This window comes from Caloenas nicobarica, chromosome 1 (genome assembly GCF_036013445.1).
Source record: "Caloenas nicobarica isolate bCalNic1 chromosome 1, bCalNic1.hap1, whole genome shotgun sequence".
In the NCBI taxonomy this organism is placed as follows: Eukaryota; Metazoa; Chordata; class Aves; order Columbiformes; family Columbidae; genus Caloenas; species Caloenas nicobarica.
This window is the reverse complement of record NC_088245.1, coordinates 88,319,935-88,339,541: the sequence shown is the minus strand read 5'-3', so window position 1 is coordinate 88,339,541 and position 19,607 is coordinate 88,319,935. Positions and strand designations below refer to the sequence as shown.

General features: G+C 42.0%; 1 protein-coding gene across 2 annotated transcripts in view; it reads left to right on the top strand.

The window, feature by feature from the left end:
• Positions 1-19,607, top strand: part of LOC135995236 (extracellular calcium-sensing receptor) — a 43,356-nt gene that overhangs the window by 8,278 nt on the left and 15,471 nt on the right. For both annotated transcript variants that reach the window (XM_065646386.1, XM_065646395.1), the window contains exons 2-3: positions 1,581-1,887; positions 5,208-6,089. In XM_065646386.1, coding sequence (XP_065502458.1) covers positions 1,581-1,887; positions 5,208-6,089 — 1,189 coding nt within the window. The remainder of the gene's footprint in view (positions 1-1,580; positions 1,888-5,207; positions 6,090-19,607) is intronic.

The following is a 19,607-nucleotide window of genomic DNA, read 5'->3' as shown; positions in this document are numbered from 1 at the left end:
TTCTGGAGACAGGGGAGTTTTGGTTTGGGATGTTTAGTTCAGCTTTTTGCCGTTTTGCAGAGGCCTCTGGGCATTTCTGTCTTTTTTCCTCTTTTTTCTCTGTTTGGGACCAGAGTGCCGCTTCCTGGGACTGGCTGCTCAGTTGTGGATGGAGTTCGTGAGGAATTGCCTTGAGTTTTTTTTTTTTCTATTTTAAATATGTATTTACTAGTAGTGTATTAGTATTTTGTTATTTTATTAAACTGTGTTTATCTCCATCCAAGTTTCTCTCTTCCCTTTTATTCTCTCCCCTGTTGGGTGGGGGAAGGAGGGGATGAGTGAGCAGCTATCGTGGTTGTATTGCTAGCTCGGATTAAACCACGACAGACAGCTTTCAGTTCATGAAAGATTCTGCTATTCTGGGTGAATTATCCTAAAACATGGCAGCTTCCCAGGCACACAACCAGTTTTTAACAGGAAAAAACACAGTGAGTAAAGCTTGAGAATAACACATATCAAAGCTACTTTCTTCTTGTTGCTTTCCACAAAGAAGCTTTTCTGGTTTTTGGATTAGTCACTCACTCCACATCAGCTTCTTTCACTGCCAGCCCATGCGATGCTCTAAACAGGGACTCCCAGGTCCTGCAGCACATTCTTGCCACCACTCCCCAACTCTGGGTTAGCTCCATGCACAGCTAAGGGAGAAACAGAAAAATCAGCTGCTCCATTTTAGAGAACAGAGTAGGCTTCAAAAAACATCTTCAGTTTCACAGGCCAGCTCTAATGGCATCTTCTGAGATCCTGTCTAAAGCAAATGTTTGAGAGCACTCTACCAAAGAGAAAAGCTATTCCTTTAATGAGAACACTGAAGTATCTAATTAACAAGTTAGGAAGCTAGGATTTACATTTATAGCATGTCTTTGTTCTCTGGCATAAAAAGGTTGACTGTGCCCTCTCTCACAGTGTGAAGTGTGTGATGTGAGGCCAGATTTCCCTGAGCAGAGCTCCCAGGCACCTGTGCACCTGGGGACACACCAGTGCTGTGTCTTGGCTCACTCTGCCTAAAGCCACCAAGAGCTGACACACCAAGTATCCCTGAGCCCAAGTCCTGGCAGCATGATGCTCAGCACAGGCTTTGCAGACACTGCCATCTGCATTCAGAAAAGTGTCAGAGGACCCTGGAAGGAGAAACCTGGTAGATGTAGCCTTGTGTCAGGGCATTTGGTCAGGAATTGTGAGATCCGGTTTTAGTGTCCCAAGCAGAAGGGACAGGCCAGAAGGGACACTCCAGGCATGCTCTCTGTTGACATTCCCAGACTGTAGGGGACTTAGAAAAGTTGACCTCATTCTCACAACCTCTGAAGTGAGATCCCAAACCGAAGAGTTGAAAACCAGAACAAAGCCTTGTAGCATTATACACACCTCTTCTGTAACCACTGAAGACAAAAGTAAAACTTTCTAAATTTAGTAGGGTACAAGAATGAACTAAAATTGCTTTTGCTTTTTGTATCTGGAATCCTTAATTCTCTTTTTGTCTCAGTCCTTATTTCCTCTCATCTGTTTCCCTCCTTCTCACTCTATTTTTATTTTTGTTCCCCCAGGTATAATTTCCGAGGCTTCCGCTGGCTCCAGGCTATGATCTTTGCCATAGAAGAAATAAACAGTAGCCCAACTCTCCTTCCCAACATGACCTTAGGATACAGGATATTTGACACTTGCAATACAGTCTCTAAAGCCCTTGAGGCCACACTGAGTTTTGTGGCCCAGAACAAGATAGACTCCTTGAATCTGGATGAATTCTGCAACTGCTCAGAACATATCCCTTCTACCATTGCAGTCGTGGGGGCAACCGGTTCTGGTATCTCTACTGCCGTGGCCAATCTGCTGGGACTCTTTTACATACCTCAGGTATGGTTTCACTCTTGTTTAGGTACAGCTGGGGGTTTTGCTGTTTGGAGGGAATCTTTAAGTACATTATAGAACCAGGGCATGGAACTACATTGCTGCCTTATGTGCTCCGCCTGTTTCAAACAAAGGAGGTTTTAGAAATGCAATAGCCCTAGCTGTGTGAATACATCCTTGGAGGGCTGAGAGGCAACACAACGATGAGAAGCACTGGCTTTTAAAGTGGGATGACAGTTTACATGAAAACAAACAGTCTGCTTCCCTCCCAACTTATGTCAAATCAAACCAAATTTTTTCATTTTTTTCTTAGTCAGAGATACAAGTTTTCAGGCTCACATTTGCCAGAAATGTATTTGGGACAGTACAGGTATGTGCAGTGTCATTGCCAGCTTCTCCCTCCCAGTCTGCCAATGTGTCCTAACTGCACACCAGGACATCTCAAGGGAAGTTCAGCCTGCATAGCTTGTTTAATCTTTGACATTTCCAATAGAACTTCAAGAATGTGGGGGATTTCTTACAGTAGACATATGTCTTGCTAGCAATTTACAATCCCCAAACACAGAGGTTTCCAAGCAGCCAATAACAACATTGAGCCAACAAGACTGAGTCAACAGCAATTTACTCCAGGATGACTAGAGCCCTCTAGAGTAGTTTAGTCTGTGAACATGGTTAATTTAGACCAATCATAGGCAGTTGCCAGCTTGAAAGGTTAGTTGTGATATTACTTCACCATGGTCACTGTCTAGTCATGCCCAACTCTCCTAGAGCCCACTTAAGAGGCAGAGTTCGGTCATTGCCAGATACTCTTAGGTCTCACAGTATCTCCGATCATTCAAGTAAGTGGTCTGTAAAGTTGTTGCTTCTGCTGATTAGGTGCTGTGAAGGTTTCTTCTGGGCTGACCTGCCTTGCTGTTGCCCTGGAGCCTCCAAAACAGGGTTTGTGAGAGCATGTGGATATGCCCCACCTTGTATTGGCACCATCTATGTGGTGGAGTAGTTGTACCAGCTCCTGTGTTGCAGCATCCTTCTTGCTGTCTGCTGACTTTACTGGGGCCAGTGCTGGCATCCACAGTCCCATCCTTTTGTTTAACAAACTTGTTGCTCTGCCAAGACCCTAAGCAAACTATAAGGCTGGTATATTATAGTTTAATGTTGTTGCTCTTGATTTTAGATTTCCACATTGAAGACAACTTTTGAAAAAATGCTTGGCCTTATCCCTTTATGTGTTGCCTTCTATAGCCATTCTAATGTTTCCAAATCCTCTTTTAAAATAAAAGGAGTCCTTCTAACAAGGTTGTATCACACCACACTCTCAGTCTGTCCTGAGAGGATATACCTTTATTTCAGCCAGAGCTCAAATTCCCATCTGCACTGCAAATGAAGAAGGAAGGATTCTTGTCTGCCTGGTGCACAGTAATATATCTTGTCTATTTAACGTTATTAGTCCGACTGTCTCACAGGAGTCTGAAAAAATGGACATTTGGTCTCTGAGCAGGGCAAAACTGGTTTAAAATAAAACCAATATATGCTATCTAGATATTGCCCAGAGTAGTACTGGAAGGTGGTGTGTAATAAGCATCATGATGGCATTTTAAGGCATACTGTTAATTTACACATCACATCACCAGGTGAACAAGGGCAGCCAAGAAGGGTGGGTGAGTTGAACTGAACATAAGAGATGTTTGCAGTTCTCAGGCTGTCCCTCTGAACAGGGTATGGAGTTCGTACTACAAGGAAATAGCCTTATCTAGAGGTTGCAGAAATGGGTAGATGTCAGGAGGTTCAGTTCTGGAACAAAATCTCAGCCAGGTGATTGAAGCAGGACAACTGCAAGCAGGCTTTTAAACTGGGAGTTGTTGGCCAGCATTAGAATACTCATTATCGCTGACATTTTTAGCAAGGCCACTAGCAAATCCATGCTTAATAGACTCTGCATTTCAGTACAAGTTGGAGGTAAATTTTACAATTAATGTAAGGCTCATTACTCATTCAGTTGACATAGAAACTGAAAATGTTATGACTTCAGTTCTGTTTCTCAATATCTCACCTCAGTGTACCCTTACAGCACATGCAGCAGTGGGGTACCTTGCAGGACTGGGGTACTTTCCTGTACCCCCTGGGACTAGGTTTTAGGAGATGAGAGTGGCACTGGGCAAGAGCCTGTCCAGGGGAGAGTATAGCTCTGTGAAAGGATTTGCTCCTGCAGCCCTTGAAACTGCACTAGGAGACCTCCTTCTCTTTCTTTTTGCAGAAATATCAAATGCCAGAGTTCCAGGAGGAGAAAAGGTTCTCTGTAAATTTCCACTTTGTACAAAATGAACTGTTTATAGAAGACATTTTCAAAGTGAGAGTCAGTCCTAAAGAGTTCAGATACTAATCTCACAATGCGAAGATAAGTGAGTTTTGAAAGTTCTCCAGGTCTTTAAACTATTCTCTTCTGGATTTTATGGTTTTCTTCCTACTTGCAGAAAATCAAAATTATATCTTAAGAGCATATGGCACTTGTTCTGATAGCTTTAGAAGAGGAAATAAAATCCCATTTTAACTATAAAACATGGTGGCTCTTGGAGCGTGGAATGCTTTCTGGCTTCTTTGCTGATTTTGGCCAGCAATCAGAAAATACTCCTGAGGTAGTATTGACCAGTGTTACTATAAGACTCCACAGGATCAAGGCGATTGATATACATCACATTCTTCTTACTTCAACTGGCAGAGATTGTATATAACACATGTATGGTGCCTGATGGAGCCTATTTATGGATAGAGACAGAGGTGAGACGCAAGGAGGGACAGACTGTGCTCGCTCTTCAAAGTTGGTCTGGGATGGCAATACCAGCCTGCTGCCTTATATCTGGTTCAGGCCAGAAGAAGCCTGCATTTTGTCTGAATTACGTGCATTGCCCTCATTTACCTAAAAGATACACTCTTCTTGTTTCTGGATTTGGCAGGAAGTGCAGCAAGGTGCATATAGGCCAGCTGTGGCTTACTTCTTTGCCATTCCTCCAAGCTAGTGTCAGTGTCTCTCTCCCTCAGAACCTTGACCTTACAGATGGACAGGAGCTTGCCAGTCTCTTGGGTCTGAGCAGCTGCTCCTGTATGTGTGCCTCTGTAAGACAGGCACAGCTACAAGAACATACAGACTCTTGGAGTGGATCATGTGCAACGACAGCCTAAGAGAGTGTGGCTGCCAGTGTGGTGCTCAGCTCTCTCTTCATCCCATCCGAGGTTACACAGATTGACAGCGATACTAGATAAATGTAGGCAATTTATTCCCAGGCATTTCACTTCATGGTGTGTTTTGCTTGTTCACTGTGCTCTCACAGGTCAGCTATGCCTCATCCAGTCGTCTCTTGAGCAATAAGAACCAGTTCAAGTCCTTCCTCCGCACAATCCCCAATGACGAGCATCAAGCCACAGCGATGGCAGACATCATCGAGTACTTTCGCTGGAACTGGGTGGGAACAATTGCAGCCGATGATGACTATGGACGGCCAGGGATTGAAAAGTTTCGGGAAGAGGCAGAGGAGAGAGACATCTGCATTGATTTTAGTGAGCTCATCTCCCAGTACTCGGATGAAGAGGAGATCCAGCAGGTGGTGGAGGTCATCCAGAACTCCACAGCAAGGGTGATTGTTGTTTTCTCCAGTGGCCCGGACCTGGAGCCCCTCATCAAAGAGATCGTCAGGCGAAACATCACTGGCAAGATCTGGTTGGCAAGCGAGGCCTGGGCCAGCTCTTCCCTGATAGCCATGCCAGAGTTCTTCCGTGTCATCGGCAGCACCATTGGGTTTGCACTAAAGGCAGGACAGATCCCAGGCTTTCGTGAGTTCCTGCAGAAGGTGCATCCCAAGAAGTCCAACAACAACGGCTTTGCCAAGGAGTTTTGGGAGGAGACGTTTAACTGCTATCTCCCGGATGGGTCCAAAAGTTCCCCAGCTTCAACTTCATTCCACAAGGGCCATGAAGATGGACTGGGAGCTGGAAATGGTACGGCTGCCTTCCGACCTCCATGCACAGGGGATGAAAACATCACCAGTGTGGAGACACCATACATGGACTACACACACTTGCGGATATCCTATAATGTGTATTTGGCAGTATATTCTATTGCCCATGCCTTGCAGGATATATATACGTGTACCCCTGGGAAAGGACTCTTCACTAACGGATCCTGTGCAGACATTAAGAAGGTTGAGGCATGGCAGGTAAGTCCTTTGTTTGCCTGCCTGTGCGATATACTTGCAGAAAAAAAAGGAAACCTGCCCCAGAGCTCTTAGGGTGCCTTTCATAATCCTGCATCTGAGGCACCGTGTCAGACTGCTGGGACATATCACTGCTTGCAAGTTAGGTGCACACTCCCACCTCACAGGAAATGTAAGGTAAGTGTGTTCGGTTTACTTGTGGTGAAAGGGTCTTAAATTAAGTTAAATTTTCTTGCTTTTGCTAAGGGCCAAGAGCGCGCACATAGACAATTACCAAACCCTGGCTGACGCAAGGTAACTTGATCATATATTGAGCCCTTATATAAACAAGAGGGCCTAGTGAAAGAACATAAATAAGGAAAACAGGTTTTGGGTTCATTTTCTTTGGCAAGCTCTGTCTTTTGCAATCCCATAGCAATTTTCCTTACAGACTGTATTTTTTTTCCACAGTTTGAAGCTTATATAGGATCAAACTAAAGCAGGTTGAGTAATGAAGGAAAACAATGTGTGAATGTTGGGCAAATAATAGATAGCTGCTTGGGTTTGACAGTGATATTTGTGAACTCATAAAATGATACTAACAACTTAGTCACATTTTTGAATTCATTCAGTGTGTTTTGCCCACCAGCATACAGGCGGTATTCTGGCATTTTGTCTTCTGGTTCTTTATGAATACTCTATACCTTACCATATGTTTCATTGTGCTATCTGATGTGATATTCAGTATGTGTTTTAGTATCTACTGCATTCTTAAATAATCGAGTTAGCTTGTAAGGCTATCAAATGAACATATACCCAATATGTAGCAAATTCTGTTTGCCCAGTTCTGGTCACGAGAGAAAAATTTGGCCCAAACGTGCCTGAAATCAGAACAACATAGATGAATATCAGGAGGGTCACATCCCCGTTTGCATGTGTAATTTCCTCTATTCAGAATAGTCTGAACAAAATAAAGGCTGTTCATGCCACAAACTTTGCAGATGTTGGATCAGCATTTGCATGTGGGAACTGTAATTTGGTTCCTGTCTAGTCTCAGTCAACTCAAAAACATCAGTCAGATGAAAGTAAAAGGCTTTGTCTTTTCATTTATGAGAAAACTGCATTTCTCTAGGTACCTGACTTGGGTTTGCCGAAAACACTTTACTCGGAGTTGATGAGTGCAGGATTTCACCCTGGTTTATGGGAATCCTGCGATTGTTGGCTCTCTCTGAGGGTTCCCTCTTTCAAAGCTGTTCTACTTTTCAGGAGCATACTGGTAGAAGTGGGTGAGTCACAGGCAGATTTAGCTTTCACTGTGTTGGTAAAAATGATCCAGAATAAATATATTTTAATTTATTCCCATACGCTTTGTCAACTTGGAATTAAATCAGGATATTAATACCATAGCTAAGTAAAATAATGTGGTGTTTATTGAGGTTTCCACAATCAGGAAGAACGTCTCTCATTTCTGTGTTGCATGTGTGGTGCTGAAGGATGGCTGTATCAAAATGTAAAGCATCCTGCTGGTCTAGGCTTTTGGGTATGTATACTTGCCTTAAAGGAGGGAATCAGCATCAAGAAAGAGTATGAGGGGTAGGAATAGTGGGTGCAGCAAGGGAAGAAGCTGTATTTGAAATGACCACCATTATATGGTGTTGGCTGTTGAGCATATTTGATATTTGTGCATTTTTGCACTTCATTTCAAAATCAAACACATGAATAGCAGCTAAATGCCAAATATGTGTGCACACCTGCGTCATATTGGGTATCGTGGCTCATTACCCTCGGGAAACTTTCCTCAGCCCCGGGGACAATGAGTTCACTTCACAAATGGACATCCTCCAGCACTCCAGAGAGCAGCTTTCTGACAACCAGATAGAAGAAAACCTTTATACTGAAGTCAGTCTCATTTGCAGCAGTATTTCTGTAACAGAGTCTGCTATCACTGACCAGGTGGTGTGTGGGACAGATAAGGTGAACCCCGTGAACTCGCAGCTCCATTAGCCTGAACTTCTGCTCAGAGCAGCCCTTGCCAGCAGGATCAGTGGCTGGGGAGGGTAAATGATGTGTTCCACAATTTAATTATGTACCATTTAGTTTTGCTGCCTTTCAATAGTGTTATTCTATTAACACACATGAGATATTATTTATACATTGTCTGCTAATAGTTAATTTTATGTACTCAGAATATAAACCTTTTTGGAGGAGCTGGTTTATATCATTTGTGGAGGGTGCTTGTTTGGGTCTATGTATAAAAATAACATTTTTACCTCAGTGATCAGTTCATTTGAGCTGAACAGCAGGAAGGATAGCACAGAATTCCTGAGTCAGTTAAACTGGGTGTAATTCTCCTACTACAAATTTACCATCTACTTTTTAACAAAGCTCTAAGTATGTTTCACCATGGGGTGCGTGGGATTTTTCTGTGTCTCCCAAGCTGAAATATCAAATACTAACAACTGCCTTCTCTACTTATTTATAGCTACTTATTTAAGAAGTTGCTTTCACGTTTTGTCCACCTGAGTTGATGCTTGGTAACAGACCCTGTCCATAAACCCCATCACAGAATCACAGAATCACAGAACGTTAGGGATTGGAAGGGACCTCAAAAGATCATCTAGTCCAATCCCCCTGCTGGAGCAGGAACACCTAGATGAGGTTACACAGGGAGGCATCCAGGCGGGTTTTGAATGTCTCCAGAGAAGGAGACTCCACAACCCCCCTGGGCAGCCTGTTCCAGGCTCTGTCACCCTCACTGAGAAGAAGTTTCTTCTCATATTTAAGTGGAACCTCCTGTGTTCCAGTTTGCACCCATTGCCCCTTGTCCTATCATTGGTTGTCACCGAGAAGAGCCTGGCTCCATCCTCCTGACACTCACCCTTTACATATTTATAAACATTAATGAGTTCACCCCTCAGTCTCCTCTTCTCCAAGCTAAAGAGCCCCAGCTCCCTCAGCCTTTCCTCATAAGGGAGATGCTCCACTCCCTTAATGATCTTCGTGGCCCTGCGCTGGACTCTCTCCAGCAGTTCCCTGTCCTTCTTGAACTGAGAGGCCCAAAACCGGACACAATATTCCAGATACAGTCTCATCTTGCTTCCTTTTGTTTTATCAGCATCTCTGAAGCTGACTGTGGGCTTCCTCACTAGAGATGGAAATGATGAGCCGGAGCCCACAGGCTGCCACAGCATTTGCCCAGAGCTGCGGAGATGCAGGCACAGGCAGAGCTGGGGAGCAGGCAAGGCAGCTTGCAGGCAAGGAGCTGTGCCACTCACTCCACATGTGCAGTTCCCACGTCTCTTCCATGCGCGAGAGCTCTTCTTGGTGGCTGCATATACAGACCAGAATAGCCTGTGCACACTTTGCATGATGCTCAGCTCAGTCTTTTCTACAGGGGCTGTAATCAAAAAGCACAGCTGTGCTAACAAGGTTCAGAGTCCTCTATCTGAAAATGGGAAAACCAGCACTTCTGTACTCTACAGAAAATTACAGACGTTAATAGCATGTCTGTGCTGCCCTTATTCTGAGCAATGTGTGTGCCTGCAGCTGTCATGTTTTAATAACCTATGCTACCACAAGGCAGAAGATAATCCAGGTACACACCTTTGCAAGATGCCTGCAGACAGCAGATAGTATTCTCTGCACATGCCATTGTTGTGTCCTGCACAATATTGATCAAGATCAGATTAATTATTTGTTTTTGCAGTGTTCTGTTCAGGTAACAAAAAGGTGCAAGGCAATCCAGAACAAAATGTATAAGAAATTTCTGTCACATTTGGAAAAAGCAAAATTTTGCACAAAGCAGTAAGGATTAAAGTGAATGACTGCCAATAGTACAACAGAAAGAATCCTCTTAAAGGAGTCTGTCACCTCTGGTCATCAGATACCCATTGTCTTTCGCTGGTGGGCTGTGCTTTTTTTAGGAGACTGTTTGAGTAGAGCTATTTCTGTATGTTGAACTGGTTCATGGACCGGCCTCCCCCAAATACAGGTGCTCCCATAAGCTATAGAATAGCAGTGGGAAGGTATGGCAAAGTCGGACATAGGCTCAGGGCTCCTGTACTGATGCTGCCTCTTTGTCAAAATTCTCTGCATCTCTGGCTTTTTTCTTTGTAACAGCTCAGTCTCCTTTTGAAGCCCATTTTTCTTAGTATCTTCCTTGATAAGATTTCCCAGATCCCTCAAGTTCTTTCTTGGTCTCTGCTCATGTGTCTATTCCCATGGTCACTTCTAACAGCAAGTCCATCTGTTCTTTTTTCAATTCCCCTATGAAGAAAGATTTATAATCTTTTGGGCATTTACAGGAGCCTCTGGTGTCTCTCTCATTTCAAACACTGGATGGTCCTGCAAAAAAAAGCAGAGGAAAACCAGTAAGGGATCCTAATCTATCCTTCAGAGCAAATATTTATTATCTGATTTGCTTTCTGAGTGAGAAAAGGAAAACCTTGTGTTCTCCTCAGACGCTCACTCCATGTTTCTGCCCATTCATTTGGGTTCTTGATGATTGCCAACAAGCAGCTGATGGGCTTCTCCCTCCTTCTGTCTCAGAGTAAAAGCGTTGTGATTAAATAGTGAAGATAGGCTCCCGTGGATTTGAGAAGGCAAAGGTTTGCAGTCACAGGTTCATGCAGTAGAGCATCCTTAGGTGGACTCCCAGATAGTTCTCAGGTTGTGGTTACCCTAGAGACTGTGAACTTTGGCAGGTTCATGAGTGAAAAATGCTCTTCTAGGCATCAAGGCAAAGCATGCTGCACAGGCTGAAAAAGCTGCTGTCCTAAAGGTCAGCAGGTTAAAGACATGCTCATATAAATTATTCTATGCCTGGAAATCTGATTGACTCCAGACTTAGTGAAAAGCTGCCATATGTTATTTGACAAAATAAAAGCAAATACAAGTTGGCTTCACCTAGCAACTCGTGAAGTCTTTGATTACACCTGTGCACCTCCCAGCCAACAGTTCCTTCCTCTGTGCTGGTGATAGGAACTATGAAGAGCTAAAATGGATTAGTGCCTTCTCCAGCTTTACATTTAGGTATGTCTGGCTGGCTGAAAATTGATTCTGCAAGGCTTTAAATAAGTGAATGATGCCTTAGATGACATACGTCTCTCCAGACCTTTGAGCCTAAGGGCTTACCTAATCAATTTTGTGTCTGTTGAACTACATAGGCCTGTCTGAACAATTAAAATGATGTATTGAAAACAGCTGCTTTGTGGTATAGAGAATGAAACAGTATCAGAACAGGTATCAACTGAGGCTGGTGTGAAAATTAATCATTCAGGAAGAATCGCAATGAAGACAGAGGAAGCTGCTGAGTATCAGGCAACTGCAAAACCTCACCTACTTTACACTACAAATACATTGGAGATACATTTGTTATAGACAGAAAGCAAGAAACCAGTGTGCCTTTGTTGTGAGAGACAGAATTGAGAGGCAGACAATGTGAGCCACACACAGAAATGTGTGGGTCAATAGAGCAAACACAGCTATTTCCCCACAAGGGCAATAACAGATGATCGCTGCTTCATCAATTTGGAGATAACTTGCTGTCAGCTGAGAACATGATTTGTGAGCTCTTCAACTAAGCAGACAATAAATGCAGTATTATTTAGATGTCTCTGCAACTAAAAGGAGAAAGACTTAACTGGACCTTACTAAACGGGAGGTCAGGCCTGTAATATCACCAGTAGAAAATGTGCAGGGAAACCATCACCCTTACAGGGTTGCTAGAAGAAGGGTGAATGAACTGCATGTAGCAAATACACAATCTCTATGTCATGAAATAAGGAGTTGTAGTTATTAATTACTTGGTAGAGAATGGCTGAAATCCTTCTAAATCAGGGTAGTACACACTGCCTCATGACAAAAAAATGCAGTATTCCTGCCCACCCCCCAAACGTGTTGAATTTTTCATAAAAGTAATTTTTAATATAGTCACTTATATGCTGCATCACAACAAAAGCTGCATTTGAAAATAAGCATTTTCTAATATTTATGAAGCTCATTTGTACCTTCATTACTTGGGGAAAATAAGTCCGTTTTTCAGCCTATATTGGACCTGTGAATTTTAGGGAAGGCTCCATGAAATGCTTATATAATGTCTCTGGATGTAGTGACTTCAAATAATAATAATACCTTGAATTACCAAGGCATCAGTATCTTTTACTAAGACACAGCATGTCTTTGTTACACTAAAGGATGTAAAGTTTCTTCTAGGACTGACCTTTCCTGATGCTACTCACAAATGGAGCTGGTGACAAAGGGCACCTTGAGAGCCCCCTAAAGGCACTCAGAATCTGAGGAAACTAGTGGATTTTTCAAAAATTCAGTTTCATGTTGGAATCATTCCCCTGACTTGGCTGATTAAGGTAGGATTGAAGCTAACTTCAGAGGCATGATAATCATAGTATAGTTTGTTATTTCTTTTCTTTCTAGGTGGTCACAGATATTTTATGAACCAGCCACATAGTTTTATCCTGAAAGTGAACTTTTCTGCACTATGAAGGACTGGTGTTGCTCCACAAAGTGGGTAAAGTTTGCAGGAAGGACACCAAGTTACCTTTTATGGCATATAAAGAACCCTTTTGCCTTACAGAATTAAAAGAGTGATCTCACTGGAACAGAAGCAGTCCTTCGCTCAGAAAGGACTTTTACCTGCGTTTCTAGGAGGAATTCTGTGAGAGTTATTTAGGAACCGTAGAAATCAAAGCCTTGGTAAGATTTCTTTGTTGACTGAGACTTACATTGATAGAGGAAATGGAAAAAAACGGTTTTATGCTAGTAGCCAAGTGGAACATGTGCCAAAACAGAATTACAGTGAATCCACAGGGACTTTAGTTGACCATTGATGGGACCTGTGACTGTGCTTGCAACAGATGCCCATTCTTAATGTCCAAAATAGTTGTGTGTGTTCAGTCAACTCAGTGTGACCATGGGAGACTTTAGGTCTGTTTGTTTTCTTTTTTTTTTTTAATGGATAGTAGTTCTTGAATATATTATAAATAACCATAGAATATAACTCAGGTTTGACAAATTACCATGGTTTTGTTATAATAAATGACACCAAGTCTGCAGTATCAGTTGGATGTCATTCTAACACAGAGAGGCAACTTACCCAACCATTGAAGTAATTCATCCCATAGTTCTAAATAAGAAAGAATTTACAGTCAAAAGCCATGACTTCCTCCTGGCCTAGAGACAGGCACCGTTCTTCAAATCAATATCAGCAGTGTTCTGTGCAGGATGCAGTTTTAGACCTTGTTGGGACTTCGAACAGACTGATCCATAAAGGGCTGTTAAGAGAAAGTGACAGCAAATGGGTGCAGCGAGACACATACACAGGCTCATTCTCTGCACAGCTGGGTAGAGACAGCATTAAACACCTCCTGGAAAAGACATTTCAATCAGATATGGATTACACAAGACATTATATGTGAATTAAGCTACTTGAAAACACTGACCTTATAGGATAACCATTTGCTCTATTATTAGCTTTACTAATTGGACAATTAATTATATATTGTTTAGTATTAAATTTAGACATAAATTAATGAAAAGAGCCCTATCTTAAGCCTTTAGATACTTTGCCATAATAGTTATTGTGCAGCATGATGACATCCCAAGAGCATCAAAATGTAATTTACTAAGTCAGGACTTCTGCCAATAGATCCATCACCATCAGTATACACAGCACCCAGGGCCATTGTACCCAATGGATTTTTTCATATTGCACTTGTTACAAGTGAAAAACAAAGCAATTATGGCACCAAGTATAGACTGGGTGGCCATAATGGCTCTTTCATATCATGGCTGTAGGTACATAGAGCACAAAATACATCTAACAGCACTGGCAGCTAGCTCTCACTGTACCTGTACCGTTGCCTTTGTCTGTCCAGAGACCATCTTGCCTCACAAAACCTTAATAAAAACCTAAATAATGTTTAAATGGAGTCACTTTCCAAAGGATAATGCAGTTTGAAATCCTTTGTATAATAAACTATGTAAATTTACACCACATTCAGGAAAAGTAATCTTGATCCAGTGAAGGGATGCTTCATATTGGATATAAAGCCTAGGTATGTCACTTCTGAAGGGCTCTGTTTGCCAGTCAAACTTGTGTTTAGCAAGATTTGTTTTCCCCAAAGACGTGCTGACTAGCAGATCTTTTTTTTATTAGTAGGATCCATGGCAGGTCACATCTCTTGTCTCAGGTCGTGTCTAGTTGGGATTTAACTGACCTTTAGTTTCATTGGTCCTTACTTGGCCTCGCTCCATTAAATTTAAAAGTCCAGATGAAGTACTCATCATTTTTCTCAATATGGTATTTATGCACATTGATCAAATTATTCCTCAATCTTATCTTGATAATTTAAGCAGAGTGGGTTTTAGTCATAAGATGTGTTTTCTGCTTTATTTCTGTATCTTGCCCATTAACTCATCCCTCTTTTGGCATATATTCAGTATTACTCTAACAGTCAGACAGTGAAACAAAATCCCACATTTATCATACACTTATTACTTCCTCATTTATACGTGCACAAATTACATTAACCTTCCTCGCCACAGCATGCAATGCAAAGGTCGCATGAAGTTGCCAGTAATACTTTGCAGGATATGGTACCCTTAGTGTGCTGTGGCTGGAATTTGTTACGCCTTGATACATAAGCCTGAATTTCACTTTGTTAAACACAGACGTGAGGGTGCTGTCTGAGGGAATGCTTTGTCTTAATCATTATTTGCCATTATGTTAATCCATGCATTTTCTGCAAATTTTCCCAGCAGTGCTGTTGTTTGCTGCCAGAGTATTGATGAACATACCAGATAACAGTGAGTTGTTTACTGAGGCTGGAGGAATTCCCCATGAGCTGTTGATCTGTCTCCGTTGATATCTGTTTTTACAAATCTGTCGGGCAATTCTTGATCCACAAATGGATGCTTTACATTAAATGTGAAGCTCAGATCTTTCACTTCTGAAGGGGTGTGTTTGTCAAGCAAACTTGGATTTAACAAGATCTGTATTCCTCAGAGCTTTATTGATTTGCAGCAATTCTGTTTCTGTCCTGTAATTTTGTATTAATTGATCCTCGACCCAGACCTCTCGTTTTCCCATTTTTTTTTTTCCGGGATTTATGTCAGTCTAACCAGCCTTTCATCACAGAGGACATCTCTCTGCCTTTGATGATACTGTCTTTGCTTGGCAGCTGTCGCAGCCTGTCGGAGGCTGACTCAGGAGCGGCCCACTGAGCAAAACGACAGGCTGCTGTCAGAGGGGTTAGCTCTGATCCATGCCCTGCAGAGACTGACACTGGGGAAACTTCAGGCACACTGTTGGGAGTGCATTACATGAGCATGTGTACCAGAAAGGTGAATTGGGATTGCTGTGGAATAATATTAGATAGCATATTGACTTTGTCATTCAAAGCCTGTGGCATTTTTATGTGTATATCATAAACCTACTGTATTAGCACTCTTTTTATTGCTCGTGGAGTGCTGTGATGAACTGTCTGGTTCTGTCAGCCTTTTAGATCCAATTTAAATTGCTCGGGCTGTTCTCTAATCTCTTTTTAAGGATCTTCTACCTCTGTTAATGTCACATTATGGCTCCAAAACAAGCGCCCTTGGGATAAGAATGTCCAGGGTTTTTTCTGATAGCAAGGGCAATAACACAGAATTCATTTAGCTTTCTTGCTCCTCCTCTTACCTGTCTCTTCAGCTGTCTCTTACACCCTTATGTCATGAGGATCCGGCATACATGACACCTCTCAATTTTAATATATTCAACAAATTTCTTATATTGCCTGGTGATTTTTTCCTCTTTGTTCTCCAGGTCTTTTGTATGTTCTACTTTCCATTAATACAATATTTGTGTTTCACAGCCTTGTTTGAATGGTCCATATCCGATAAGCGCTTTTAGAGCACACCATAATAAATACTGCTGTGTGAGCTTTATTTGTATGATGAGGATAGCAATGTGTCATTACTCATTAATTAATGACCTTTTTTTTAATGAACACAGCCAAAATCCAAGCTGTTAATGGGTTGATTAATGGGATAATGGGTTTATCATGCATAGGGTACAGTAATTCGATCCTTTCCTCTAGCTCGTTCATGGACTTTCTCCATTCTGTTGGGTACAGAGACCTCTGACATCACTGGCCTACACTTGTACATCACTGGGGCAGAGACTACTCAGAAGCCTGCTTGACTTTGTATAGCGTTATATTCCATGTCTAGGGATTCTCCACAGACATTATTTTTCCGTTCGCTACCATGCTTTTTGTTTTGATTACTAGGAACTCCATTAATGCTCACAGTATTTGTAAGGAGGGGAGAGATGCTGTCACTCCAGCCATTTTTCTGCAGAAAAAATGTGCTTTTGCAGACCTCCCGATGAATTCTTAGATCCTGCAGCCACTGCTTCTCAGGCAGTAGATCAGATTAAGTCTGCTTGGGATAGCGCTGAACTGGGACCGAGGTTACTCCAGATTCTTTAACTCCCGAAGCTACTCGTAAGAAGGGTTCTTTTGGACTCTTGGGAATTAATAGTACAATATAATGCTTTGGGCTACATAAATGTGTTGGGGTACCATCATACAGTGGATCTTAATTTAAAAGAAAAAAAGAAAAAAATGTTAGAGGAAAAAACTCTTACCTTAAAAGTGAACTAAGGTTATTTTAAAACGGTGTTAATTCACATTGCTATCGTCATCTCCCTTCTCCCCTGGAGTTAAGTAAAACTCACTAACTGCAGTTAAATCCAAGTTAATTGCAACAACACTGTCCAAACAAGCATTTTTACAGACACAAAATGAAGCATTTCCCCCTTTTCCCATTAAAAAAGTAATTACAATTTAAAATGGAACTGTGACTTGGAGGTTACCTTTTTAAATTTGACTTTAGAAAAATACATTTGCACTGAATTTCAGTTGACTGGATTTCACATGGTGTCTTCCTGTGTAAATCTTTGGTTTCAGAAAACTATATAGCTGAGATGTACGCAGAGGATGTTCCCACTCCTGTTCCTCAGGTATCATGTAGATCCAGTCGAGGCCAAGAACATGAAAACTTTCTTGCTATATCTTCCAGTCATGTCACACTTAGCAAAATCATTATCCTTTATCATAGCACACTTACACAATGTGCTGTTAGCTGTCAGTGTTGTATTAAGCAGTATGAGCTCAAGACTTGCATTCTGTGGACAAGTGTGCTTAAAACAGCAGTTGTACAAGTGGCCAGGATGAGATTTTGAGGACCTTCAGGAAACAAAATATCCTTACTGTGTCCCCTGACCTCCTGACTGGTAGTTAAATTGGTCTGTAAAACCAGCCATGTGATGTGGAAATAATGTAAGATCATTTCTTGATTCCTCTGGGAACCTCTGTGATTCCGCACACTGGTCTATCTGAAGCATTTTAGAGCCAGGTATTCAGGCATCTGCAAGCACTAGTAAATATCTAATGGGATTTTCTAAAGTATCTCAGTTAGACCAGACTTGTGACTTAGACCTCTGCTGTAAAATCCATTAGGCTTGTGGTTTTGATTTTTTTCTGGTCACCCTTGTAATCATAATACCTTAGTAAATCTGACCCTAAATCAGATTAGCCCTGTTTTATATCAAGACCTTTTTTGAAATGCATTCCTTTGACATATTTGTTCTAAAAGTTACTTGCTAATACTGTTGTAGCAGCTATTAATTTGTTACTTCTGTCACCCTTCATGGTGAAGAAAGCATCAAAGCTGCTGCAGCAAAGGAACTGCCAAACACATTCCACTAAGCAGCGAGGTGTTTCCACCACAGTCCACCTGAGTTGCTCCCTTTCCCAATTTCTGCAAATTTCTTTTGGACGGCCTGCTTCTCTGTCACAAAGCAAAACCAAAATGTATGCATGGGTGCCTACATCAGCACCACTGCTGCTCCTCCTCAAGCAGAGGCCACTGGTCAATATAGAGAGGGAGAGATCCATCTCTCAGCTGCCTAGGGATCTCATATCCATGATGGAAGCAAAACCAAACCAAACCAATTATCAGTTAAAATACGCCAATCAGCACATCTTGTCATGGGAGCTTGATGTCTGGTTCTTCTCTGAATACCTGAATAAGGTCAGTTGGCTTTGCAGGAGTCTCTGCTTCTGTAAGAATATGTCACCTCTTTCCCACAAATAACTATATGTGTCATAAACAGTTAAACAGTCCCACACTTTGATTTCTCTTCAAATGGAATTCAGACTGGCTGTCTAAGAGCTATCATCACCATCTGTGGACCCCTCTAATATTCCTTTAATTTTATTCTTCTTTCCTGATAAAGTGACTAGAACCAATTGCATTTTCCAAGGGAAACTGTACCGTCTATGTACATAGTTGCACCATATTTTCAATGTCCTTTTCTTTCCTTCATATCTTAATATTTTGCTTGCTCTTTCAACAGCATAATGCACAGAGTGTTTTTACTGAGCTGCCTACAACAATAAACAGGTCTATGACTTGAGTGTTTGGTTAATTTAGCTCCAACAAAGATTATTAATAGCTTAAATTATTATTTCTAATATATGGCACATTGTATTTGTCGTACACATTTAGCCTTCAGTCATGCTTTCCATTGACCTACCTAGCTTTATGAGGATGTCATTCAGTTCTATCAAAGCACAACTACTTTGAATGTTCTTGAGTTATTCTCAGCCTCTGTACAGCTAATCTTGAGTCTTGAACTGAACTCTTACTTTCACCCTGTTTTTCAAGTCACTGGCAGATCTAGCATTTCACCAAAGCTGGAATGTCCACCCCATCTTGCCTGAATTCCTTTGCAGTGTTGTCAGTGAATCTCTGGCTGATTATCAATGTTCCCTCTCTTCAACTCTTTGACACCAGCCCTTCTTCCAGGGTTTATCTCCCTTTATTCATCTACACTGTTACCAACCTGACAGTTTCAATCCTGGTGTACGGCCCAGTCCTTGTACAGTAGGTGATGACTGGTCTTCATTATTTGAGCATGATGTGCCCAGTATCCCATCTACAGACCTGGCCCTCCTTGTGCCTGGGGCTGGACTTGTGTGACAGAATGTTGTCCCATTTTTTGTGAAGTGTTTACAGTGAGAGTCCCAGCTCTCTTCCACGGTCCTTTTCAACTTCTCTGTCTGGGTAACCCTTATAGTGATAAACAGTATTAACAGTCACTTCTTCAGAGCAGAAAACCAGTAGAAAGCAGGCAGCTTATGTGGAATGTCACAGATGCTGCGGGATAACGAATCACATCCTCCACTGGCTAAACAACTCTGTTATCTTCTGAATGGCCTTCGGAAAAAGGTGAGATTAACAGTGTTGGCATGTCCTGGAATCTTGGTTTTAAAAAAACCCATCAGCACTACGTTGTCCCCACCAGTGCACAATGGGCAATGGGAGAGGAAGAGGGACTGTAGGGGGAAAAGGAGAGTTTAGCCCCTCTTGGAAAGAAGAATGCTTTGTGCAAAAGAGCTAGGTGCAATTAATCTTCCCCCACCTCAAGCTTCTGGAAACCGGTATTACTGACTCAAGGGGCCAGGGCCACCACCT